This window comes from Taudactylus pleione, unplaced genomic scaffold (genome assembly GCF_031769625.1).
Source record: "Taudactylus pleione unplaced genomic scaffold, aTauple2 ptg001867l, whole genome shotgun sequence".
NCBI classification, from domain to species: Eukaryota; Metazoa; Chordata; class Amphibia; order Anura; family Myobatrachidae; genus Taudactylus; species Taudactylus pleione.
In genome coordinates this window covers 290890-315238 of record NW_028286264.1, presented here as the reverse complement: position 1 = coordinate 315238, position 24349 = coordinate 290890, and the positions used below count along the sequence as shown (strand labels likewise).

General features: G+C 46.4%; 1 protein-coding gene across 12 annotated transcripts in view; it reads left to right on the top strand.

Moving 5' to 3' along the window:
• Positions 1-11887, top strand: part of KIF1B (kinesin family member 1B) — a 214525-nt gene extending 202638 nt beyond the window's left edge. For all 12 annotated transcript variants that reach the window (XM_088465147.1, XM_088465144.1, XM_088465142.1 and 9 more), the window contains 6 exons: positions 19-90; positions 188-309; positions 386-535; positions 1281-1473; positions 1567-1685; positions 7876-11887. In XM_088465147.1, the coding sequence (XP_088321273.1) occupies positions 19-90; positions 188-309; positions 386-535; positions 1281-1473; positions 1567-1685; positions 7876-7918 (699 nt within the window). In that variant the 3' untranslated portion in view covers positions 7919-11887. The remainder of the gene's footprint in view (positions 1-18; positions 91-187; positions 310-385; positions 536-1280; positions 1474-1566; positions 1686-7875) is intronic.
• The last annotated feature ends 12462 nt before the right edge of the window (positions 11888-24349 follow it).

Genomic DNA, 24349 nt, shown 5'->3' with positions numbered 1-24349 from the left:
GCTGTGCCTCCCTTGCAGTGTTTGCGACTTCTCACTCATACGTATAATCGGGAGCTGACACAGGTGTGCAACAGCATTAGTGATTGTAAGGTAAGTGGGCACTTGCTGTATCTAGGCTGGTACTGATAGCACAGCGGTCTTTGCCATATACTGATCTTCCTATATATGTCATGTATGTGCTTTGCAGCTGTCCGATATCTCCCCAATTGGACGTGACCCATCCATCTCCAGCTTTAGCAGCGCCACCCTGACGCCATCCTCCACCTGCCCGTCACTAGCAGATTCCAGGTGCAGTTCAGTGGATCAGAAGTGAGTGACCAGTCCTGTTATGTTTCCCGTATACGCCGCTTCCGATCACGTGACTAAACATGGCTGCTCTTTACAGGACACCTGAAGCCAATTCCCGCGCCTCCAGCCCATGCACAGAGTTTGAACAGTTCCAAATGGTGCCCACAATAGAGACGTCATACCTGGCGCGCGCTGGGAAGAACGAGTTCCTTAATCTAGTGCCAGACATTGAAGAGCTGAGACCTGGGTATGGGATCTCTGTATATATGCAGGACGAGAGCCCGGCGTGGGCTCCAGCAACGCTGCACTCGTCAGTGACGAAACTCAGATATATAATATACCAGCCTGTACCTTATTACTATATACCAGCCTGTACCTTATTACTATATACCAGCCTTTACCCTATTACTATATACCAGCCTGTACCCTATTACTATATACCAGCCTGTACCCTATTACTATACACCAGCCTGTACCCTATTACTATACACCAGCCTGTACCCTATTACTATACACACGCCTGTACCTTATTACTATACACCAGCCTGTGCCTTATTACTATACACCAGCCTGTGCCTTATTACTATATACCAGCCTGTACCCTATTACTATACACCAGCCTGTACCCTATTACTATACACACGCCTGTACCTTATTACTATACACCAGCCTGTGCCTTATTACTATACACCAGCCTGTGCCTTATTACTATACACCAGCCTGTACCCTATTACTATGCACCAGCCTGTACCCTATTACTATGCACCAGCCTGTACCCTATTACTATGCACCAGCCTGTACCCTATTACTATGCACCAGCCTGTACCCTATTACTATACACCAGCCTGTACCTTATTACTATACACCAGCCTGTACCCTATTACTATACACCAGCCTGTACCCTATTACTATACACCAGCCTGTACCCTATTACTATACACCAGACATAGATCTTAGTGCAGGAATTGCCCTAATGCTCTCTGTATCCCCAGGTCCGTGGTCTCTAAGAAGGGGTATTTGAACTTCAAGGAGCCACAGTCCCACTCCTGGGCTAAGCACTTTGTTGTGGTACGCCGGCCCTATGTCTTTATCTACAACAGTGACAAGGACCCCGTGGAGCGAGGCCTCATTAACCTGTCCACCGCTCAGGTGGAATACAGCGAGGACCAGCAGGCCATGGTCAAGGCGAGTTCAGCTGTAATTGTTATTGTCTGATTCCATTATACCGTTACTACCTGCCGACTAACCTTATCCCTGTATTGTATCACTTATTTCCAGAGTCCTAACATATTTGCCGTCTGCACCAAGCACCGCGGGATCTTGTTACAGGCCATTAATGATAAAGATATGAATGACTGGCTGTACGCCTTTAACCCCTTGCTCGCTGGCACGATACGGTGAGTGGGCCGAGAACGTTCTGTATAAGCAGAGAGAGAAGTCAGACTCCTAACAGTAACATAAAGTCATCATAAATATATCTATCATTTGTAGTCATATACCTAGAATAGCAGAAGCTCAACACTCCTGTTACTAGGGTGCAATCCCATTTCATCTGTTGACTGTAGGTACCGTTTAGGGGACTTGCTCCTGATGAGGGTAGTAAGTCCCTGACACAGTGTGCGGTCCTGTGTGTGTCCTGGTGACCATGCAGAATTGTCCCTGGGTAACATCAGGCTGCATGAAAACCTGGGGCAGATGTAACGTGCAGTGAGATTAGATGTGGGAGGGGCAGATGTAGGATGTGCAGGGAGTTTAGATGTGGGAGGGGCAGATGTACAATGTGCAGTGAGATTAGATGTGGGAGGGGCAGATGTAGGATGTGCAGGGAGTTTAGATGTGGGAGGGGCAGATGTAGGATGTGCAGTGAGATTAGATGTGGGAGGGACAGATGTAGGATGTGCAGTGAGATTAGATGTGGGAGGGGCAGATGTAGGATGTGCAGTGAGATTAGATGTGGGAGGGGCAGATGTAGGATGTGCATTGAGATTAGATGTGGGGGGGCAGATGGAACATGTGCAGTGAGATTAGATGTGGGAGGGGCAGATGTAGGATGTGCAGTGAGATTAGATGTGGGAGGGGCAGATGTAGGATGTACAGTGAGATTAGATGTGGGAGGGGCAGATGTACAATGTGCAGTGAGATTAGATGTGGGAGGGGCAGATGTACAATGTGCAGTGAGATTAGATGTGGGAGGGGCAGATGTAGGATGTGCAGTGAGATTAAATGTGGGAGGGGCAGATGTAGGATGTGCAGTGAGATTAGATGTGGGAGGGGCAGATGTAGGATGTGCAGTGAGATTAGATGTGGGAGGGGCAGATGTAGGATGTGCATTGAGATTAGATGTGGGGGGGCAGATGGAACATGTGCAGTGAGATTAGATGTGGGAGGGGCAGATGTAGGATGTGCAGTGAGATTAGATGTGGGAGGGGCAGATGTAGGATGTGCAGTGAGATTAGATGTGGGAGGGGCAGATGTACATTGTGCAGTGAGATTAGATGTGGGAGGGGCAGATGTAGGATGTGCAATGAGATTAGATGTGGGAGGGGCAGATGTACAATGTGCAGTGAGATTAGATGTGGGAGGGGCAGATGTACAATGTGCAGTGAGATTAGATGTGGGAGGGGCAGATGTAGGATGTGCAGTGAGATTAAATGTGGGAGGGGCAGATGTAGGATGTGCAGTGAGATTAAATGTGGGAGGGGCAGATGTAACGTGTGCAGTGAGATTAGATGTGGGAGGGGCAGATGTAGGATGTGCAGTGAGATTAGATGTGGGAGGGGCAGATGTACAATGTGCAGTGAGATTAGATGTGGGAGGGGCAGGTGTAGGATGTGCAGTGAGTTTAGATGTGGGAGGGGCAGATGTAGGATGTGCAGTGAGATTAGATGTGGGAGGGGCAGATGTGCAGTGAGATTAGATGTGGCAGGGGCAGATGTAGGATGTGCAGTGAGATTAGATGTGGGAAGGGCAGATGTAGGATGTGCAGTGAGATTAGATGTGGGAGGGACAGATGTAGGATGTGCAGTGAGATTAGATGTGGGAGGGGCAGATGTACATTGTGCAGTGAGATTAGATGTGGGAGGGGCAGATGTACAATGTGCAGTGAGATTAGATGTGGGAGGGACAGATGTAGGATGTGCAGTGAGATTAGATGTGGGAGGGGCAGATGTAGGATGTGCAGTGAGATTAGATGTGGGAGGGGCAGATGTACATTGTGCAGTGAGATTAGATGTGGGAGGGGCAGATGTGCAATGTGCAGTGAGATTAGATGTGGGAGGGGCAGATGTAGGATGTGCAGTGAGATTAGATGTGGGAGGGGCAGATGTAGGATGTGCAGTGAGATTAGATGTGGGAGGGGCAGATGTACATTGTGCAGTGAGATTAGATGTGGGAGGGGCAGATGTACAATGTGCAGTGAGATTAGATGTGGGAGGGGCAGATGTACAATGTGCAGTGAGATTAGATGTGGGAGGGGCAGATGTAGGATGTGCAGTGAGATTAGATGTGGGAGGGGCAGATGTAGGATGTGCAGTGAGATTAGATGTGGGAGGGGCAGATGTAGGATGTGCAGTGAGATTAGATGTGGGAGGGACAGATGTAGGATGTGCAGTGAGATTAGATGTGGGAGGGACAGATGTAGGATGTGCAGTGAGATTAGATGTGGGAGGGGCAGATGTACATTGTGCAGTGAGATTAGATGTGGGAGGGGCAGATGTACAATGTGCAGTGAGATTAGATGTGGGAGGGACAGATGTAGGATGTGCAGTGAGATTAGATGTGGGAGGGGCAGATGTAGGATGTGCAGTGAGATTAGATGTGGGAGGGGCAGATGTACATTGTGCAGTGAGATTAGATGTGGGAGGGGCAGATGTACAATGTGCAGTGAGATTAGATGTGGGAGGGACAGATGTAGGATGTGCAGTGAGATTAGATGTGGGAGGGACAGATGTAGGATGTGCAGTGAGATTAGATGTGGGAGGGGCAGATGTACATTGTGCAGTGAGATTAGATGTGGGAGGGGCAGATGTACAATGTGCAGTGAGATTAGATGTGGGAGGGACAGATGTAGGATGTGCAGTGAGATTAGATGTGGGAGGGGCAGATGTAGGATGTGCAGTGAGATTAGATGTGGGAGGGGCAGATGTACATTGTGCAGTGAGATTAGATGTGGGAGGGGCAGATGTACAATGTGCAGTGAGATTAGATGTGGGAGGGGCAGATGTAGGATGTGCAGTGAGATTAGATGTGGGAGGGGCAGATGTAGGATGTGCAGTGAGATTAGATGTGGGAGGGGCAGAATACATTGTGCAGTGAGATTAGATGTGGGAGGGGCAGATGTACAATGTGCAGTGAGATTAGATGTGGGAGGGGCAGATGTAGGATGTGCAGTGAGATTAGATGTGGGAGGGGCAGATGTAGGATGTGCAGTGAGATTAGATGTGGGAGGGGCAGATGTAGGATGTGCAGTGAGATTAGATGTGGGAGGGGCAGATGTAGGATGTGCAGTGAGATTAGATGTGGGAGGGACAGATGTAGGATGTGCAGTGAGATTAGATGTGGGAGGGACAGATGTAGGATGTGCAGGGAGATTAGATGTGGGAGGGACAGATGTAGGATGTGCAGTGAGATTAGATGTGGGAGGGGCAGATGTAGGATGTGCAGTGAGATTAGATGTGGGAGGGGCAGATGTACGATGTGCAGTGAGATTAGATGTGGGAGGGGCAGATGTAGGATGTGCAGTGAGTTTAGATGTGGGAGGGACAGATGTAGGATGTGCAGTGAGATTAGATGAGGGGCAGATGTAGGATGTGCAGTGAGATTAGATGTGGGAGGGGCAGATGTAGGATGTGCAGTGAGATTAGATGTGGGAGGGGCAGATGTAGGATGTGCAGTGAGATTAGATGTGGGAGGGGCAGATGTACAATGTGCAGTGAGATTAGATGTGGGAGGGGCAGATGTAGGATGTGCAGTGAGATTAGATGTGGGAGGGGCAGATGTACAATGTGCAGTGAGATTAGATGTGGGAGGGGCAGATGTAGGATGTGCAGTGAGATTAGATGTGGGAGGGACAGATGTAGGATGTGCAGTGAGATTAGATGTGGGAGGGACAGATGTAGGATGTGCAGTGAGATTAGATGTGGGAGGGGCAGATGTACATTGTGCAGTGAGATTAGATGTGGGAGGGGCAGATGTACAATGTGCAGTGAGATTAGATGTGGGAGGGACAGATGTAGGATGTGCAGTGAGATTAGATGTGGGAGGGGCAGATGTAGGATGTGCAGTGAGATTAGATGTGGGAGGGGCAGATGTACATTGTGCAGTGAGATTAGATGTGGGAGGGGCAGATGTACAATGTGCAGTGAGATTAGATGTGGGAGGGACAGATGTAGGATGTGCAGTGAGATTAGATGTGGGAGGGGCAGATGTAGGATGTGCAGTGAGATTAGATGTGGGAGGGGCAGATGTACATTGTGCAGTGAGATTAGATGTGGGAGGGGCAGATGTACAATGTGCAGTGAGATTAGATGTGGGAGGGGCAGATGTAGGATGTGCAGTGAGATTAGATGTGGGAGGGGCAGATGTAGGATGTGCAGTGAGATTAGATGTGGGAGGGGCAGAATACATTGTGCAGTGAGATTAGATGTGGGAGGGGCAGATGTACAATGTGCAGTGAGATTAGATGTGGGAGGGGCAGATGTAGGATGTGCAGTGAGATTAGATGTGGGAGGGGCAGATGTAGGATGTGCAGTGAGATTAGATGTGGGAGGGGCAGATGTAGGATGTGCAGTGAGATTAGATGTGGGAGGGGCAGATGTAGGATGTGCAGTGAGATTAGATGTGGGAGGGACAGATGTAGGATGTGCAGTGAGATTAGATGTGGGAGGGACAGATGTAGGATGTGCAGGGAGATTAGATGTGGGAGGGACAGATGTAGGATGTGCAGTGAGATTAGATGTGGGAGGGGCAGATGTAGGATGTGCAGTGAGATTAGATGTGGGAGGGGCAGATGTACGATGTGCAGTGAGATTAGATGTGGGAGGGGCAGATGTAGGATGTGCAGTGAGTTTAGATGTGGGAGAGACAGATGTAGGATGTGCAGTGAGATTAGATGTGGGAGGGGCAGATGTAGGATGTGCAGTGAGATTAGATGTGGGGGGGCAGATGTAGGATGTGCAGTGAGATTAGATGTGGGAGGGGCAGATGTACATTGTGCAGTGAGATTAGATGTGGGAGGGGCAGATGTACAATGTGCAGTGAGATTAGATGTGGGAGGGACAGATGTAGGATGTGCAGTGAGATTAGATGTGGGAGGGGCAGATGTAGGATGTGCAGTGAGATTAGATGTGGGAGGGGCAGATGTACATTGTGCAGTGAGATTAGATGTGGGAGGGGCAGATGTACAATGTGCAGTGAGATTAGATGTGGGAGGGGCAGATGTAGGATGTGCAGTGAGATTAGATGTGGGAGGGGCAGATGTAGGATGTGCAGTGAGATTAGATGTGGGAGGGGCAGAATACATTGTGCAGTGAGATTAGATGTGGGAGGGGCAGATGTACAATGTGCAGTGAGATTAGATGTGGGAGGGGCAGATGTAGGATGTGCAGTGAGATTAGATGTGGGAGGGGCAGATGTAGGATGTGCAGTGAGATTAGATGTGGGAGGGGCAGATGTAGGATGTGCAGTGAGATTAGATGTGGGAGGGGCAGATGTAGGATGTGCAGTGAGATTAGATGTGGGAGGGACAGATGTAGGATGTGCAGTGAGATTAGATGTGGGAGGGACAGATGTAGGATGTGCAGGGAGATTAGATGTGGGAGGGACAGATGTAGGATGTGCAGTGAGATTAGATGTGGGAGGGGCAGATGTAGGATGTGCAGTGAGATTAGATGTGGGAGGGGCAGATGTGAGATTAGATGTGGGAGGGGCAGATGTAGGATGTGCAGTGAGTTTAGATGTGGGAGAGACAGATGTAGGATGTGCAGTGAGATTAGATGTGGGAGGGGCAGATGTAGGATGTGCAGTGAGATTAGATGTGGGAGGGGCAGATGTAGGATGTGCAGTGAGATTAGATGTGGGAGGGGCAGATGTAGGATGTGCAGTGAGATTAGATGTGGGAGGGGCAGATGTACAATGTGCAGTGAGATTAGATGTGGGAGGGGCAGATGTAGGATGTGCAGTGAGATTAGATGTGGGAGGGGCAGATGTACAATGTGCAGTGAGATTAGATGTGGGAGGGGCAGATGTAGGATGTGCAGTGAGATTAGATGTGGGAGGGATGCGCCCAAACTCAAATCTAAACTGCAGTGATATAATAAAGCTGTCCAGCATCTGTGGGCTGCATGTAAAAGCAGCCGGTGTTTACCCTACATGCAAAATATATAAATGTATTTGCCCCCCTCGCCTCACTGATGATCCTGGTGGATCGATGGGCTGCATTCCCACAGATATTGGATCATATTACAGCATGGCTCACAGTACGGCAGGGCTCACATTACAGCATGGCAGCCTCCGCTGAGTGCAGGTAAAGAACTGTCTCCGTGGTTCTGTGTGACAGAATTTACACCTTTTTTTGTGTTTGTTTTGCAGGTCGAAATTAGCAAGACGTCGCTCACTCTCCCTGATGTACTGACCAGCTCTGTCTCTCCTGTCGCCTTCAGATATGAAGTGTTACCTCCCTCCTCCCCTTTGTGATTCTCTTGTCTGTAAACCTGTGGCTTTCCCTCAGCTCCTCTCCCATCTGTGCTGAAAACAAACCCAACTTGTCGCATGTGGCTGAGCAAGCAGAAAAGACAGAGTGAGACGGACTCCCGGCGGCCATCTTCTGCGGCCATGCGTGTTCCCCGTGACCTCCTGCCAGCGTTTCCAATGTCTGTAGTGTAACACCTCCGTCAGACATCCATTATTTTGCCTATTATTCCCTCATATTTTTTATTTTTATCCGTTTATTGGTATATATGGATAGCTGCAGCTTCTCCCATCCTCCTGTGCTCCTGAACGTGCAGCTGACACTCCTGGGTAGAGAAGATGGCTCTACGTGTACAGCGTCCTCTGTCTCTTCTCCTACAGCCGTGAAACGTGCGGAGAAGCGCACTGTGCCCATACCGGTGGTTGGGAATCTAAAATGACAAATGAAAATAATGAGATTCACCCTCGGAAAGTCTCTGATATCTCAAAGAACTTTGTTATTGTTGCTAAGCTTCATGGCAGTGTGTGGTTAGCCACGCCATAAGTGTACATGGTACAGCCGACCTCATGCACTGCAATGACCAGCGAGGGCCTCTCAGAGAGTGGCGCCATTTGCTGTCGAGTTATCATTCGTTGTGATGCACAACAAAATTTGTGAATTTTTTGTTTTTTTTCCCCCTTCTGATTTTGGAAGTTGTGTGAAGGGGGAATCGCTGCTTATCGTGTATTACTTGTAATTAGGTCACACGGAACAAAGCGAGCAGGGAAAACAAACCGTAATTTGGTGATGGAGGCACTGCATATTGTATATTGTATTATCTAATGTCTCGGCCAAAAGTGTTCATTTAAGTGTCCTGAACGCCGTGCGCGCTTACAACAGAGCATGCTCCGCCATCCAGTAACCCTTCATGAACCAGGATTGATATGTAAATTGGTTTCTTGAGCAGGTCACGGACTGTTGATGACGAGGTTCCTGGGCGCCCATACGTTGAACTTGCCGGCTGATGACGAAATTTAAGTTGCGTTAACTTTTTCCCTCCAGGTTCCTGCAAACACTTTCAGAGCTTCTCTACAACACATGGGTTATTACATTGACTAAATTATATTTCTACATATTATATATATATATATATATTGCTTTAAAGGAAACATAATGTATAACGGTCTTTGCTTTGAGAGAGCCAAGCGTTTCGCAGTAACTCCCCGGAGGTGCGCATCGCTGGATTATTGGCCCAGATTGGTTGGGTGACTTTATTGGAAACGTGATTCTGAGTTGGTGCCCTATTGCGCACAGAGTCTGCCAGCTCTGAGGCACTACATCATGCCATGGGCCAGCAAACCCACTGGGCATGTTCTGTACCACAGCTAGGAGGGGCCCGACACAGAAATACGTATTCATTAAAATATCTTAGTTAAGGAAGACCTGTCTCCAAAACAGACATCCAACAATCCTAAAAAATGCAGCCTGTCGGTTCACTGGCTACTAGGGACACCGCTGAGGCATGAGGCACAAAGCGCCTCATTCCTTTGTATTGTTATTAGTCCCTAGTGAATTGATGGCTGAAAACTTGTGGTCCCCACAAAATGGCCGTGCGGACCTCTCTCCCATTCCCTTGTTTGCTTTCTCCCAGGCAATGAATCTGCCCCAAGTTTAAACCACCCTGCCTGCGTCAACTGCGAAAATAGTTGCGCCCCTTTTTAAAATGCACCTTGTGACTGGAGAACCGCGGTCCGGTCAGCTTTACATTGACACGCATGCACTTTACTTTCATTGTTACACAACCGGAGAATGAGTTCTATCTGTGTCAGCGTTCTGGCTTCATCTCAGAGCAAAGCGCAGACTTCTTGTGCACTAGGCTCTCGGTGTTGGGGTACTGTGTATATTTATGCCGCGTTTTATTGCACATGACGGAGGGGGTGGCACCTTATGGGCACTATGTATGTCACGGCGTCTCCTGGCGTGACCTCACACAAGTCCCACATCTTACATGAAGGGTTTAATAATGCAAGGCCCCCCTTGTTCACGGCCTATGGGAAGGTTAGTATGAATGTATATTAAACTGGGTTTTATGACACACAAATTTGATGTATTTACGCCAATTTTAAAACATTATCCAGACTGTCTTAACTGGAATGTATCAATACATTTGCGCTTCCTCGTCGAAGATTTGAATAAAATATTTGTAATCTTATTTTTAATGGGCTTTTAGTGACACGTAAGTTTTATGTTTGAGGATAAGAATTTTGGCCTCACTGTCTGTTCCGAAGTTCTAACACACACACACACGACCTTAAATGGGCCGAGTGACATCACTAACGCCGGTGACATCACTTGACTCACACATTTAAAGTGTACAGCTGTGCACGGCAGAGGCAGCCATTTTGTCTGTACAGATTTGATTAATACCATAAGAATGCAGAACATCACTTTCCTGGATGCCACCGACATCCCTTAAAATGGCTGCCAAATATCATCTTAACCAATCATGTTTCTGTGAGCGTGGGTGATGTCGCTTTGCTCCGAGACGACTGACACGCTCCATTCTAGTAATTGCTTAGTCGACAAATATGGCCGTCTCCGTTGTGCGTTTGTGTGCAGGCTAATCGTTGCGTCGCCGGTGACTTATGATTCCCTATTGTTCGCTGAGAATGAATTGTATGTATTTGAAGCAGATTTCTTGTGTAACCTTATTCTTCAGTCATTATTTTGTTTATTCTTCAGTACAAATAAAACAAAAATTACCCCTAAATTCGTAGCGAGGACTCGGAGAAATGAAGATAATATCGGTCTAGGCGCAGCCATACGTTTCCAGCCCCTGTATTATAACTCTGGGGCAATCTCTTCCAGTCATTAGCAAATACAGCAACAATATTTAGTTACGGGAGTAGATGGGCCCCACTTTATACTATGTATGTATTATTTACTATTATCCTGTATTAGTTATCTAATATTAATGAATCTAGGCCAGTAGGAGATATATAAATAGTGTAAGCAAAGGGAAACACTAAACTACACGATAGAGTTGTACTAATATAGGACGTACTGCGCATGTTTCTTGCTATTGAACAATATGGGAAGCCCGTTGTATTTATCCGTCTTGGATTTAGTTACCGCAGAGACGTCCGTGTCTCTAGTATGGGCAGTGACAGGGAGAATATTGCTTTTTGTTACATGAGTAGATACTGGGGGATTATGTCCTGCGTTTCCCGTATAATGGAGCCTTTCCAGTGATAGATACTTTATATTGGACCCAAGTAGTCACTCTCCAGAGAGGATGACGGTGGTGTTTGTAAATATGAAGGAATTGGAGTAAATGGTTTATGTGTCCCAGGTTTGCAGAAGGTGCAGGTAGACCATGGTCTTGGCATTCAGAGGGCAGATTGCCGCCCGTTACCAGTCACAGTACTTACCTGACACGGACATAGACTTTCCCCTTGGCCCAAACGTAGTGGGGGCAGACATTTTGTGAGAAAGCAGCCTATCCGCACCAGTGATATCACACGTTCATACTGGCCCAGACCGCAATATGGCCGCCGGTAACACGAGGACTCTCTGGGCGAACAGAATCCCACGTGGTAGCATTCAGGCAGTGTAGGAGTTGCGTAGGCCGGAAACCATTGCTCCCACAATGCATGAAGGAAAACTGGGCACTCTGCACAGAAAAAGCTCTTCGGGCAGAACGGAGACTCCCATCACATTTTTAATTTCTGTGTTTTATTTTGTAAATATAATCGGATGTGTGGGCTTGAGTATATAAAATGTAAATATTTCATGTATTTGTACTAATGCTGATCCATTTGCTGTATAGCCTAGATGTGCAGATATATATAACTCTGTGTATTGGTTATCTTGCACCACTGGAAATGTTAGTGAATACCATCTGACAATAAAGGTACAAGCCGTGCATTAACACTTCCCTGCCTGCTGGCGTATTTCTTTCTGTTACACTCCTGACAATGATAACAGTGCTGTGGGGTGATGGGAGCAGTTTGGAGGGGGATTCCTCACTTAAATAGTAGGGTACAATGAGGACTGTCACAGGGGAACCTGCAGCATCATCCTAGCATAACTCCAACCCCATCTTTTCTAGATCCTGCATCATATGAGATGATACACGCACATACGTGTATATGTGAATCCTGCTCTAGTACAGTCTGTAAACTACAACATATGAATATTATTTGACTAAAGGGCTCTGTAGCACCACCTAATGGTTATGTGTGGTGCTGCAACTTAATTGTGTTCCTTTGTATCGTTTTGATGCAGAGGGAACAATTTGGTATTGAACAATATGGGAAGCTCATTATATTTGGGGTCATTTACCACCATATAGCCGACCTGTCACCAACACACAGTAACGTTATCCATGTTGTGGTCTGAATTAATACTCATGACAATGTCGTCAGGAACCAGCACCTTGTGATTGATTATCAGAGGTTACTAGCAAATTTATATTCTGCATAATTGTACAGACCACATATCTGTTCCTCCAATAAGTGCATGTGATAGGTCCATGTTTCCTGCAGATGTACAGCCATGGCCAAAAGTTTTGAGAACGACCCAAGTGTTGGTTTTCACAAAGTCTGCCGCTTCAGTTTTTATTATGGCAATTTGCATTTATTCCAGAATGTCATGAAGAGTGATCATATGAATTGTAATTCATTACAATGTCCCTCTTTAGCATGACAATGAACTTAGTCCCAAAAACAACATTGCCACTGCACTTCAGCCCTGCCACAAAAGGACCAGTTGACATCATGTCAGTGATTCTCTCATTAACACAGGTGAGAGTGTTGACGAGGACAAGGCTGGAGATCACTCTGTCATGCTGATTGAGTTAGAATAACAGACTGGAAGCTTTAAAAGGAGAGTGGAGCTGGAAACATTGTTCTTCCTCTGTTAACCATGGTTACCTGCAAGAAAACCGGTACAGTGTTCATTGCTTTGCACAAAACGGGCCTCACAGGCAAGGATATTGCTGCTAGTAAGATTGCACCTAAATCAACCATTTATCGGAGCATCAAGAATTTCAAAGAGAGGTTCAATAGTTATAAAGAAGGCTTCAGGGCGCCAAAGAACGTCCAGCAAGAGCCAGGACCATCTCCTAAAGTTGATTCAGCTGCAGGATCGATACACCACCAGTGCAGAGCTTGCTCAGGAATGGCAGCAGGCAGGTGTGAGTGCATCTTCACGCACAGCGAGGCGAAGACTTTTGGAGGATGGCCTGGTGTCAAGAAGGGCAGCTAAGAAGTCACTTCTCTCCAGGAAAAACATCAGGGACAGACTGATATTCTGCAAAAGGTACAGGGATTGGACTGCTGAGGACTGGGGTAAAGTTATTTTATCTGATGAATCCCCTTTGATTGTTTGGGTCATCTGGAAAAACGCTTGTCCGGAGAAGGAAAGGTGAGCGCTACCATCAGTCCTGTGTCATGCCAACAGTAAAGCATCCTGAGACCATTCATGTGTGGGGTTGCTTCTTAGCCAAGGGAGTGGGCTCACTCACAATTTTGCCAAAGAACACTGCCATGAATAAAGAATGGTACCAAAACATCCTCCAAGAGCAACTTCTACCAACCATCCAAGAACAGTTTGGGGATGAACAATGCCTTTTCCAGCATGATGGAGCACCTCGCCATAAGGCAAAAGTGATAACTAAACATCGAAATTTTGGGTCCATGGCCAGGAAACTCCCCAGACCTTAATCCCATTGAGAACTTGTGGTCAATCCCCAAGAGGCGGGTGGACAAACAAAAAAACACAAATTCTGACAAACTCCAAGCACTGATTAGGCAAGAATGGGCGGCCATCAGTCAGTATGTGGCCCAGAAGGTGAGTGACAGCATGCCAGGGCGAATTGCAGAGGTCTTGTAAAAGAAGGGTCAACACTGCAAATATTGACTCTTTGCATAAACTTAATGTAATTGTCACTAAAAGCCTTTGACACTTATGAAATGCTGTAATGTTACTTCAGTATACCATAGTAACATCTAACACTTATGTAATGCTGTAATGTTACCTCAGTATACCATAGTAACATCTGACACTTATGTAATGCTGTAATGTTACCTCAGTATACCATAGTAACATCTGACACTTATGGAATGCTACCTCAGTATACCATAGTAACATCTGACACTTATGTAATGCTGTAATGTTACCTCAGTATACCATAGTAACATCTGACACTTATGTAATGTTACCTCAGTATACCATAGTAACATCTGACACTTATGTAATGCTGTAATGTTACCTCAGTATACCATAGTAACATCTGACACTTATGTAATGCTGTAATGTTACCTCAGTATACCATAGTAACATCTGACACTTATGGAATGCTGTAATGTTACCTCAGTATACCATAGTAACATCTGACACTTATGGAATGCTGTAATGTTACCTCAGTATACCATAGTAACATCTGACACTTATGGAATGCTGTAATGTTACCTCAGTATACCATAGTAACATCTAACACTTATGGAATGCTGTAATGTTACCTCAGTATACCATAGTAACATCTGACACTTATGTAATGCTACCTCAGTATACCATAGTAACATCTGACACTTATGTAATGCTGTAATGTTACCTCAGTATACCATAGTAACATCTGACACTTATGTAATGCTGTAATGTTACCTCAGTATACCATAGTAACATCTGAGAAAAAGGTCTAATAACACTGAAGCAGCAAACTTTGTGATAACCAATACTTGTGTAATTCTCAACATTTTTAGACACTGCTGTATCTAATGCTGCTTCTATTCACGATGATCAATGTAGGTAAACAGCAATTATAATGGGGAGCTGCAGTAATAGTGAGAATACTACATATATATGTAGCATTAATGCATTTATACAGGTAATTCCTTGGGTTCCTCTTTTAAAATTATAGATGAGCGGTTCAGTTATGTTTGATTACGTTCGGATCTGAAAAACTAAATCTTATTGGCTATCCGTCTCTCGCATGTTTTTGGATAACCAATAACTTGCTCTAGTTTGGCGAAAATAACAGAGTAGTACCGAGACGCTAATCTCTACATTTCTACATTATTGTGTACTTGGCAGTATCTTCTGGGTAAAGGCCCTTTGGTGTGTTTTATGAATTCCTACCTATCTATACACCCTAAATGTCGCTATTTAGCGTTATAAGTCGCACAAGAAATAATTGCTTTCCAGACTTTGATTGTGGTTCCAAAGCACAAAAAGATAGTATTCACCAAAAAGTAGATAGTTACACGCTGTGATCTAAATACAATTAGTGCAAACTAATTATGCAATCACAAGGTACAGTCGAATACATACGCATGCGCTCTGAATCCAGATTCCTGGCATCAACTATGAAACCTCTGTCAACAGCAAAGAAAAGATGACTAACTACCAGATCCAGGGTGCTTGCATATAGACCTTTGCAGAGATTGGCAATACAATAGAACAAGTTGGTATAATCCCATTGGTTCTTCTTCCTGGTTCTTCTGTTACGATACAGTTCATAGGTCAGTTTGTATTGTAATAGTTCAGCCTCCAACAGTTCTTTGTGTCCGTTTTCCCGCTGAAGAACAAGTCTAAACTGGCTAATTACAGTACATTTCAATGCCTAACTCTCTATGATCCGTAATTTGCAGACGCATGTTGCGATTTCCTCGCCGATGGAACCAGAAGTCTGCAAATAAACAGTGGTTCAGAATGGCACCAAACACGGTCTGCTTATCATGTACTAAACCTGAGATCTTGAATACAGTCACTTTATTACATAATTAATAATGAATAAAACCTTGAATATTAACCTTAATGTTAGGGAACCTTTCTATGTAAGTGTGCAATGTGTAAGTGTAAGAATATTAAGAAAATACGCTAGTTAGCGCTGTGCGTCTACGTGTTTGTGGAGTACACCGTGGTACGTGTTTTGCAGGGTTCATATGTTTTAGTAAAGGTATGTATTTATATAATGAGGACTTTTAACATTGTTCTATTGCGTGGGAATCACACGACGCTAAATAGCATCGCCGTATGTACTGAGATTGTGTGAGATTCGCTAAAATGGCGTGGGGTGGCCAGTCGCAAAATGGCGCCATGCAGATTTTAATTTTAACAGATTCTGTCTCAGCCAATTATCCGGCTTCGACAGTTTCATGGCCGAATACAAAAGTAAGGGTTAATGTGTATTAGGGTTAGACACTGTGTACACACCAGGTGCTGGCTGGCAGCCTCTCTCATTACAGAGTCAGGATCTGCTCGTTAGGATGGAATGCGTCCAGCACCTTTCTGAAGTCATTTTGACTCAGCACAATTTAACCACTCCGCCCAGACGGCACAATAAGGACGTGCTCCATACACAGGAATAATGTATAGTGCAGCGTTCCCACACTTATCTGAATCATGGCGCCCTACAGTATCAGCATTATTTACATGGCACCCTACAGTATCAGCATTATTTACATGGCGCCCTACAGTATCAGCATTATTTACATGGCACCCCTACAGTATCAGCATTATCACAGCGCCCTACAGTATCAGCATTATTTACATGGCACTCTACAGTATCAGCATTATTTACATGGCGCCCTACAGTATCAGCATTATTTACATGGCACCCCTACAGTATCAGCATTATCACAGCGCCCTACAGTATCAGCATTATTTACATGGCACTCTACAGTATCACCATTATTTACATGGCACCCTACAGTATCAGCATTATTTACATTGCACCCCTACAGTATCAGCATTATCACAGCACCCTACAGTATCAGCATTATCACAGCGCCCTACAGTATCAGCATTATTTACACGGCACCCTATAGTATCAGCATTATTTACACGGCACCCCTACAGTATCGGCATTATCACAGCACCCTACAGTATCAGCATTATCACAGCACCCTACAGTATCAGCATTATTTACACGGCACCCCTACAGTATCAGCATTATCACAGCACCCTACAGTATCAGCATTATCACAGCGCCCTACAGTATCAGCATTATTTACACGGCGCCCCTAAGCCAAATGTTTCTTATTGAGAAATTCATACAAAAATTATTGAAGTGAAGTAAATTGTGCTGACCTGTCATCCTGAGGCTCAGTTATGAGGTGGGGACAGGTTTGCTCCTCTGTTTGTTCATATATTTACATTACACTGACCATAAATAATATGATTTGGTGCTGGACCACTAACTCGAGGCACCCCTGCAACTCACTAGTATAGCGTATAGATGTCATCATCACTGCCGTGTACGGCTTATAGATGTCGTCGTCACTGCCGTGTACGGCGTATAGATGTCGTCGTCACTGCCGTGTACGGCGTATAGATGTCGTCGTCACTGCCGTGTACGGCGTATAGATGTCGTCGTCACTGCTGTGTACGGCGTATAGATGTCATCATCACTGCTGTGTACGGCGAAGTTCCCGTTAGATTACACCATGAAAGACTTTTACATAATGCCGGGGCTATAACTCACAAGGACAGAGGTTACTGCCACTGCGAGTTCCCTTTCTACATAGTGGGGATATTTTCATTAAAAGAAAAAAAAAAATTATGTGATTATTAGTGCATAGGCCCCTTAGCGCTACTTTGGGTTCTCTGTATGAGATAATATTAACGTTCTCCAGATCTCTTCATAGTTTGATAAAAAAATAATATGCAAATCATGACTGTACATTGAAAACTGGGTGTTCTGCAGCACATTAGTAACCTATGGCCACGATAAGCACCTGTTATACATCCTCATATGTCAGACTGTGTGTTCTGCAGCACATTAGTAGCCTATGGCCACGATAAGCGCCTGTTATACATCCTCATATGTCAGACTGGGTGTTCTGCAGCACATTAGTAGCCTATGGCCACGATAAGCGCCTGTTATACATCCTCATATGTCAGACTGGGTGCTCTGCAGCACATTAGTAGCCTATGGCCACGATAAGCGCCTGTTATACATCCTCATATGTCAGACTGTGTGTTCTGCAGCACATTAGAAACATGGCCACGATAAGCGCCTGTTATACATCCTCATATGTCAGACTGGGTGCTCTGCAGCACATTAGTACCCTATGGCCACGATAAGCGCCTGTTATACATCCTCATATGTCAGACTGGGTTTTCTGCAGCACATTAGTAACCTATGGCCACGATAAGCGCCTGTTATACATCCTCATATGTCAGACTGGATGCTCTGCAGCACATTAGTAACCTATAGCCCACGATAATCGCCTGTTATACATCCTCATATGTCAGACTGGGTGTTCTGCAGCACATTACTAGCCTATGGCCACGATAAGCGCCTGTTATACATCCTCATATGTCAGACTGTGTGTTCTGCAGCACATTAGTAGCCTATAGCCACGATAAGCGCCTGTTATACATCCTCATATGTCAGACTGGGTGCTCTGCAGCACATTAGTAACCTATGGCCACGATAAGCGCCTGTTATACATCCTCATATGTCAGACTGGATGTTCTGCAGCACATTAGTAACCTATGGCCACGATAAGCGCCTGTTATACATCCTCATATGTCAGACTGGGTGTTCTGCAGCACATTAGTATCCTATGGCCACGATAAGCGCCTGTTATACATCCTCATATGTCAGACTGTGTGTTCTGCAGCGCATTAGTAACCTATGGCCACGATAAGCGCCTGTTATACATCCTCCTATGTCAGACTGGGTGTTCTGCAGCACATTACTAGCCTATGGCCACGATAAGCGCCTGTTATACATCCTCATATGTCAGACTGTGTGTTCTGCAGCACATTAGTAGCCTATAGCCACGATAAGCGCCTGTTATACATCCTCATATGTCAGACTGGATGTTCTGCAGCACATTAGTAACCTATGGCCACGAGAAGCGCCTGTTATACATCCTCATATGTCAGACTGGGTGCTCTGCAGCACATTAGTATCCTATGGCCACGATAAGCGCCTGTTATACATCCTCATATGTCAGACTGGGTGTTCTGCAGCACATTAGTAACCTATAGCCACGATAAGCGCCTGTTATACATCCTCATATGTCAGACTGGGTGCTCTAAAGCACATTACTAGCCTATAGCCACGATAAGCCCCTGTTATACATCCTCATATGTCAGACTGGGTGCTCTGCAGCACATTAGTATCCTATGGCCACGATAAGCGCCTGTTATACATCCTCATATGTCAGACTGGGTGTTCTGCAGCACATTCGTAGCCTATAGCCACGATAAGCGCCTGTTATACATCCTCATATGTCAGACTGTGTGTTCTGCAGCACATTAGTAACCTATGGCCACGATAAGCGCCTGTTATACATCCTCATATGTCAGACTGGGTGCTCTGCAGCACATTAGTAACCTATGGCCACGATAAGCGCCTGTTATACATCCTCATATGTCAGACTGGGTGCTCTGCAGCACATTAGTATCCTATGGCCACGATAAGCGCCTGTTATACATCCTCATATGTCAGACTGGGTGCTCTGCAGCACATTAGTAACCTATGGCCACGATAAGCGCCTGTTATACATCCTCATATGTCAGACTGTGTGTTCTGCAGCACATTAGTAGCCTATGGCCACGATAAGCGCCTGTTATACATCCTCATATGTCAGACTGTGTGTTCTGCAGCACATTACTAGCCTATGGCCACGATAAGCGCCTGTTATACATCCTCATATGTCAGACTGGGTGCTCTGCAGCACATTAGTAACCTATGGCCACGATAAGCGCCTGTTATACATCCTCATATGTCAGACTGTGTGTTCTGCAGCACATTAGTAGCCTATGGCCACGATAAGCGCCTGTTATACATCCTCATATGTCAGACTGGGTGCTCTGCAGCACATTAGTAGCCTATGGCCACGATAAGCGCCTGTTATACATCCTCATATGTCAGACTGTGTGTTCTGCAGCACATTAGTAACCTATGGCCACGATAAGCGCCTGTTATACATCCTCATATGTCAGACTGTGTGTTCTGCAGCACATTAGTAGCCTATGGCCACGATAAGCGCCTGTTATACATCCTCATATGTCAGACTGGGTGTTCTGCAGCACATTAGTAGCCTATGGCCACGATAAGCGCCTGTTATACATCCTCATATGTCAGACTGTGTGTTCTGCAGCACATTAGTATCCTATAGCCACGATAAGCGCCTGTTATACATCCTCATATGTCAGACTGGGTGCTCTGCAGCACATTAGTAACCTATGGCCACGATAAGCGCCTGTTATACATCCTCATATGTCAGACTGTGTGTTCTGCAGCACATTAGTAGCCTATGGCCACGATAAGCGCCTGTTATACATCCTCATATGTCAGACTGGGGGCTCTGCAGCACATTCGTAGCCTATGGCCACGATAAGCGCCTGTTATACATCTTCATATGTCAGACTGGGTGTTCTGCAGCACATTAGTAGCCTATAGCCACGATAAGCGCCTGTTATACATCCTCATATGTCAGACTGTGTGTTCTGCAGCACATTAGTAACCTATGGCCACGATAAGTGCCTGTTATACATCCTCATATGTCAGACTGGGTGCTCTGCAGCACATTCCTAGCCTATGGCCACGATAAGCGCCTGTTATACATCCTCATATGTCAGACTGGGTGCTCTGCAGCACATTCGTAGCCTATAGCCACGATAAGCGCCTGTTATACATCCTCATATGTCAGACTGTGTGTTCTGCAGCACATTAGTAACCTATAGCCACGATAAGCGCCTGTTATACATCCTCATATGTCAGACTGTGTGTTCTGCAGCACATTAGTAACCTATGGCCACGATAAGCGCCTGTTATACATCCTCATATGTCAGACTGGGTGCTCTGCAGCACTTTAGTAACCTATGGCCACGATAAGCGCCTGTTATACATCCTCATATGTCAGACTGGGTGCTCTGCAGCACATTAGTAACCAATGGCCACGATAAGCGCCTGTTATACATCCTCATATGTCAGACTGGGTGCTCTGCAGCACATTCGTAGCCTATAGCCACGATAAGCGCCTGTTATACATCCTCTTATGTCAGACTGTGTGTTCTGCAGCACATTCGTAGCCTATAGCCACGATAAGCGCCTGTTATACATCCTCATATGTCAGACTGTGTGTTCTGCAGCACATTAGTAACCTATAGCCACGATAAGCGCCTGTTATACATCCTCATATGTCAGACTGGGTGCTCTGCAGCACATTAGTAACCTATGGCCACGAGAAGCGCCTGTTATACATCCTCATATGTCAGACTGTGTGTTCTGCAGCACATTAGTAGCCTATAGCCACGATAAGCGCCTGTTATACATCCTCATATGTCAGACTGTGTGTTCTGCAGCACATTAGTAACCTATAGCCACGATAAGCGCCTGTTATACATCCTCATATGTCAGACTGGGTGCTCTGCAGCACATTAGTAACCTATGGCCACGAGAAGCGCCTGTTATACATCCTCATATGTCAGACTGTGTGTTCTGCAGCACATTCGTAGCCTATAGCCACGATAAGCGCCTGTTATACATCCTCATATGTCAGACTGTGTGTTCTGCAGCACATTAGTAACCTATGGCCACGATAAGCGCCTGTTATACATCCTCATATGTCAGACTGGGTGTTCTGCAGCACATTAGTAACCTATGGTCACGATAAGCGCCTGTTATACATCCTCATATGTCAGACTGGGGGCTCATAGATAACTGGATATTGTTCTGTCCTCACTGCTGCTTTTCTTATGAAATAATTGTAACTTTGAAACTAGAAGATAATTGCACCATTATTTTACTTCCACCTAAGAGTTGCATCTTCTTTCCTTCCACCTATGTGGAACTTTGTAACCAACACTCAGATACTGAAACAATTACCCTTTATTTGCTATATATTTCACGTATCTCCTTGGGGTCATCCTTCAGAAGTAAAGAAAGGTATAAATAACCCGACATTAGGCTTAATATAATGCTGTACTATAAACACATTTTTGTGCAATTCACAGGCACTCAGGCAGCACTCAGGCAGCACGCAGGCACTCAGGCAGCACGCAGGCACTAAGGCAGCACTCAGGCAGCACGCAGGCACTCAGGCAACACACAGGCACACAGGCAGCACACATGCACTCAGGCAGCACGCAGGCACTCAGGCAGCACGCAGGCACTCAGGCAACACACAGGCACTCAGGCAGCACGCAGGCACTCAGGCAGCACGCAGGCACTCAGGCAGCACGCAGGCACTCAGGCAGCACTCTGGCAGCACACAAGCACTCAGGCAGCACGCAGGCACTCAGGCAGCACGCAGGCACTCAGGCAGCACGCAAGCACTCAGGCAGCACTCAGGCAGCATGTAGGCACTCAGGCAGCATGCAGGCACTAAGTCAGCACTCAGACAGCACGCAAGCACTCAGGCAGCACACAAGCACTCAGGCAGCACACAAGCTCTCAGGCAGCATGCAGGCACTCAGGCAGCGTTGCAATTCCGTCCTTGCAAATATGAAAATGCAGCAGGTGTATGACACCCCCTGTATGACACCCCTTGCTGCGTTTGCGATCCCAGTACGTCCGTTGACGCAGTCCCTGGCCTTGTCACTCCAGGAAAATGGGGCGGATACGCTCCTGTTTCCAGAAAGGCCGGTCGCCACCGCACTGACAAAATATGGACCAAGAGGCTGATTCAGCAGTGCACACAAGTGCAACGCTGATCGCAGATTCCCGATTAAAGTGAATCTGCACAGATGCAGGACCCATTATGTGAGTGTAGAATCGCACGCAGCCAATGTCTCTGCCCGTCAATGAAAGGGGCTGCATACGATTACGCAGGACCCACTCTGTACACTTGCGTGTCCTGCTGAATCAGCATCTTGATCCATAATTTGTCACCAGGCCTTATTACTCTGCGTCCATGGAGCGTCCATGTCACCAGGCCTTATTACTCTGCGTCCATGTTACCAGGCCTTATTACTCAGCATCCATGTTACCAGGCCTTATTACTCTACGTCCATGGAGCGTCCATGTTACCAGGCCTTATTACTCTGGGTCCATGTCACCAGGCCTTATTACTCTGGGTCCATGTCACCAGGGCTTATTACTCTGCGTCCATGGAGCATCCATGTCACCAGGCCTTATTACTCAGCATCCATGGAGCATCCATGTCACCAGGCCTTATTACTCTGTGTCCATGTCACCAGGCCTTATTACTCTGTGTCCATGTCACCAGGCCTTATTACTCTGTGTCCATGTCACCAGGCCTTATTACTCAGCATCCATGGAGCATCCATGTCACCAGGGCTTATTACTCAGCGTCCATGGAGCATCCATGTCATCAGGCCTTATTACTCAGCGTCCATGGAGCATCCATGTCACCAGGCCTTATTACTCAGCGTCCATGGAGCATCCATGTCACCAGGCCTTATTACTCTGGGTCCATGGAGCATCCATGTCACCAGGCCTTATTACTGAGCGTCCATGTCACCAGGCCTTATTACTCAGCGTCCATGTCACCAGGCCTTATTACTCTGCGTCCATGGAGCATCCATGTCACCAGGCCTTATTACTCTGCGTCCATGGAGCGTCCATGTTACCAGGCCTTATTACTCAGCGTCCATGGAGCATCCATGTCACCAGGCCCTATTACTCAGCATCCATGTCACCAGGCCTTATTACTCTGCGTCCATGGAGCGTCCATGTTACCAGGCCTTATTACTCTGTATCCATGTCACCAGGCCTTATTACTCAGCATCTATGGAGCATCCATGTTACCAGGCCTTATTACTCTGCGTCCATGTCACCAGGCCTTATTACTCTGCGTCCATGTTACCAGGCCTTATTACTCTGCGTCCATGGAGCGTCCATGTTACCAGGCCTTATTACTCTGGGTCCATGTCACCAGGCCTTATTACTCTGCGTCCATGGAGCGTCCATGTCACCAGGCCTTATTACTCTGCGTCCATGTTACCAGGCCTTATTACTCAGCATCCATGGAGCATCCATGTTACCAGGCCTTATTTCTCTGCGTCCATGGAGCGTCCATGTCACCAGGGCTTATTACTCTGCGTCCATGGAGCGTCCTTGTCACCAGGCCTTATTACTCAGCGTCCAAGGCGCATTCATGTTACCAGGCCTTATTACTCTGCGTCCATGGAGCGTCCATGTCACCAGGCCTTATTACTCTGCACCCATGTCACCAGGCCTTATTACTCTGTGTCCATGGAGCATCCATGTCACCAGGCCTTATTACTCTGCGTCCATGGAGCGTCCATGTCACCAGGCCTTATTACTCAGCGTCCATGTCACCAGGCCTTATTACTCTGCGTCCATGTCACCAGGCCATATTACTCTGGGTCCATGTCACCAGGCCTTATTACTCTGGGTCCATGTCACCAGGACTTATTACTCTGCGTCCATGGAGCATCCATGTC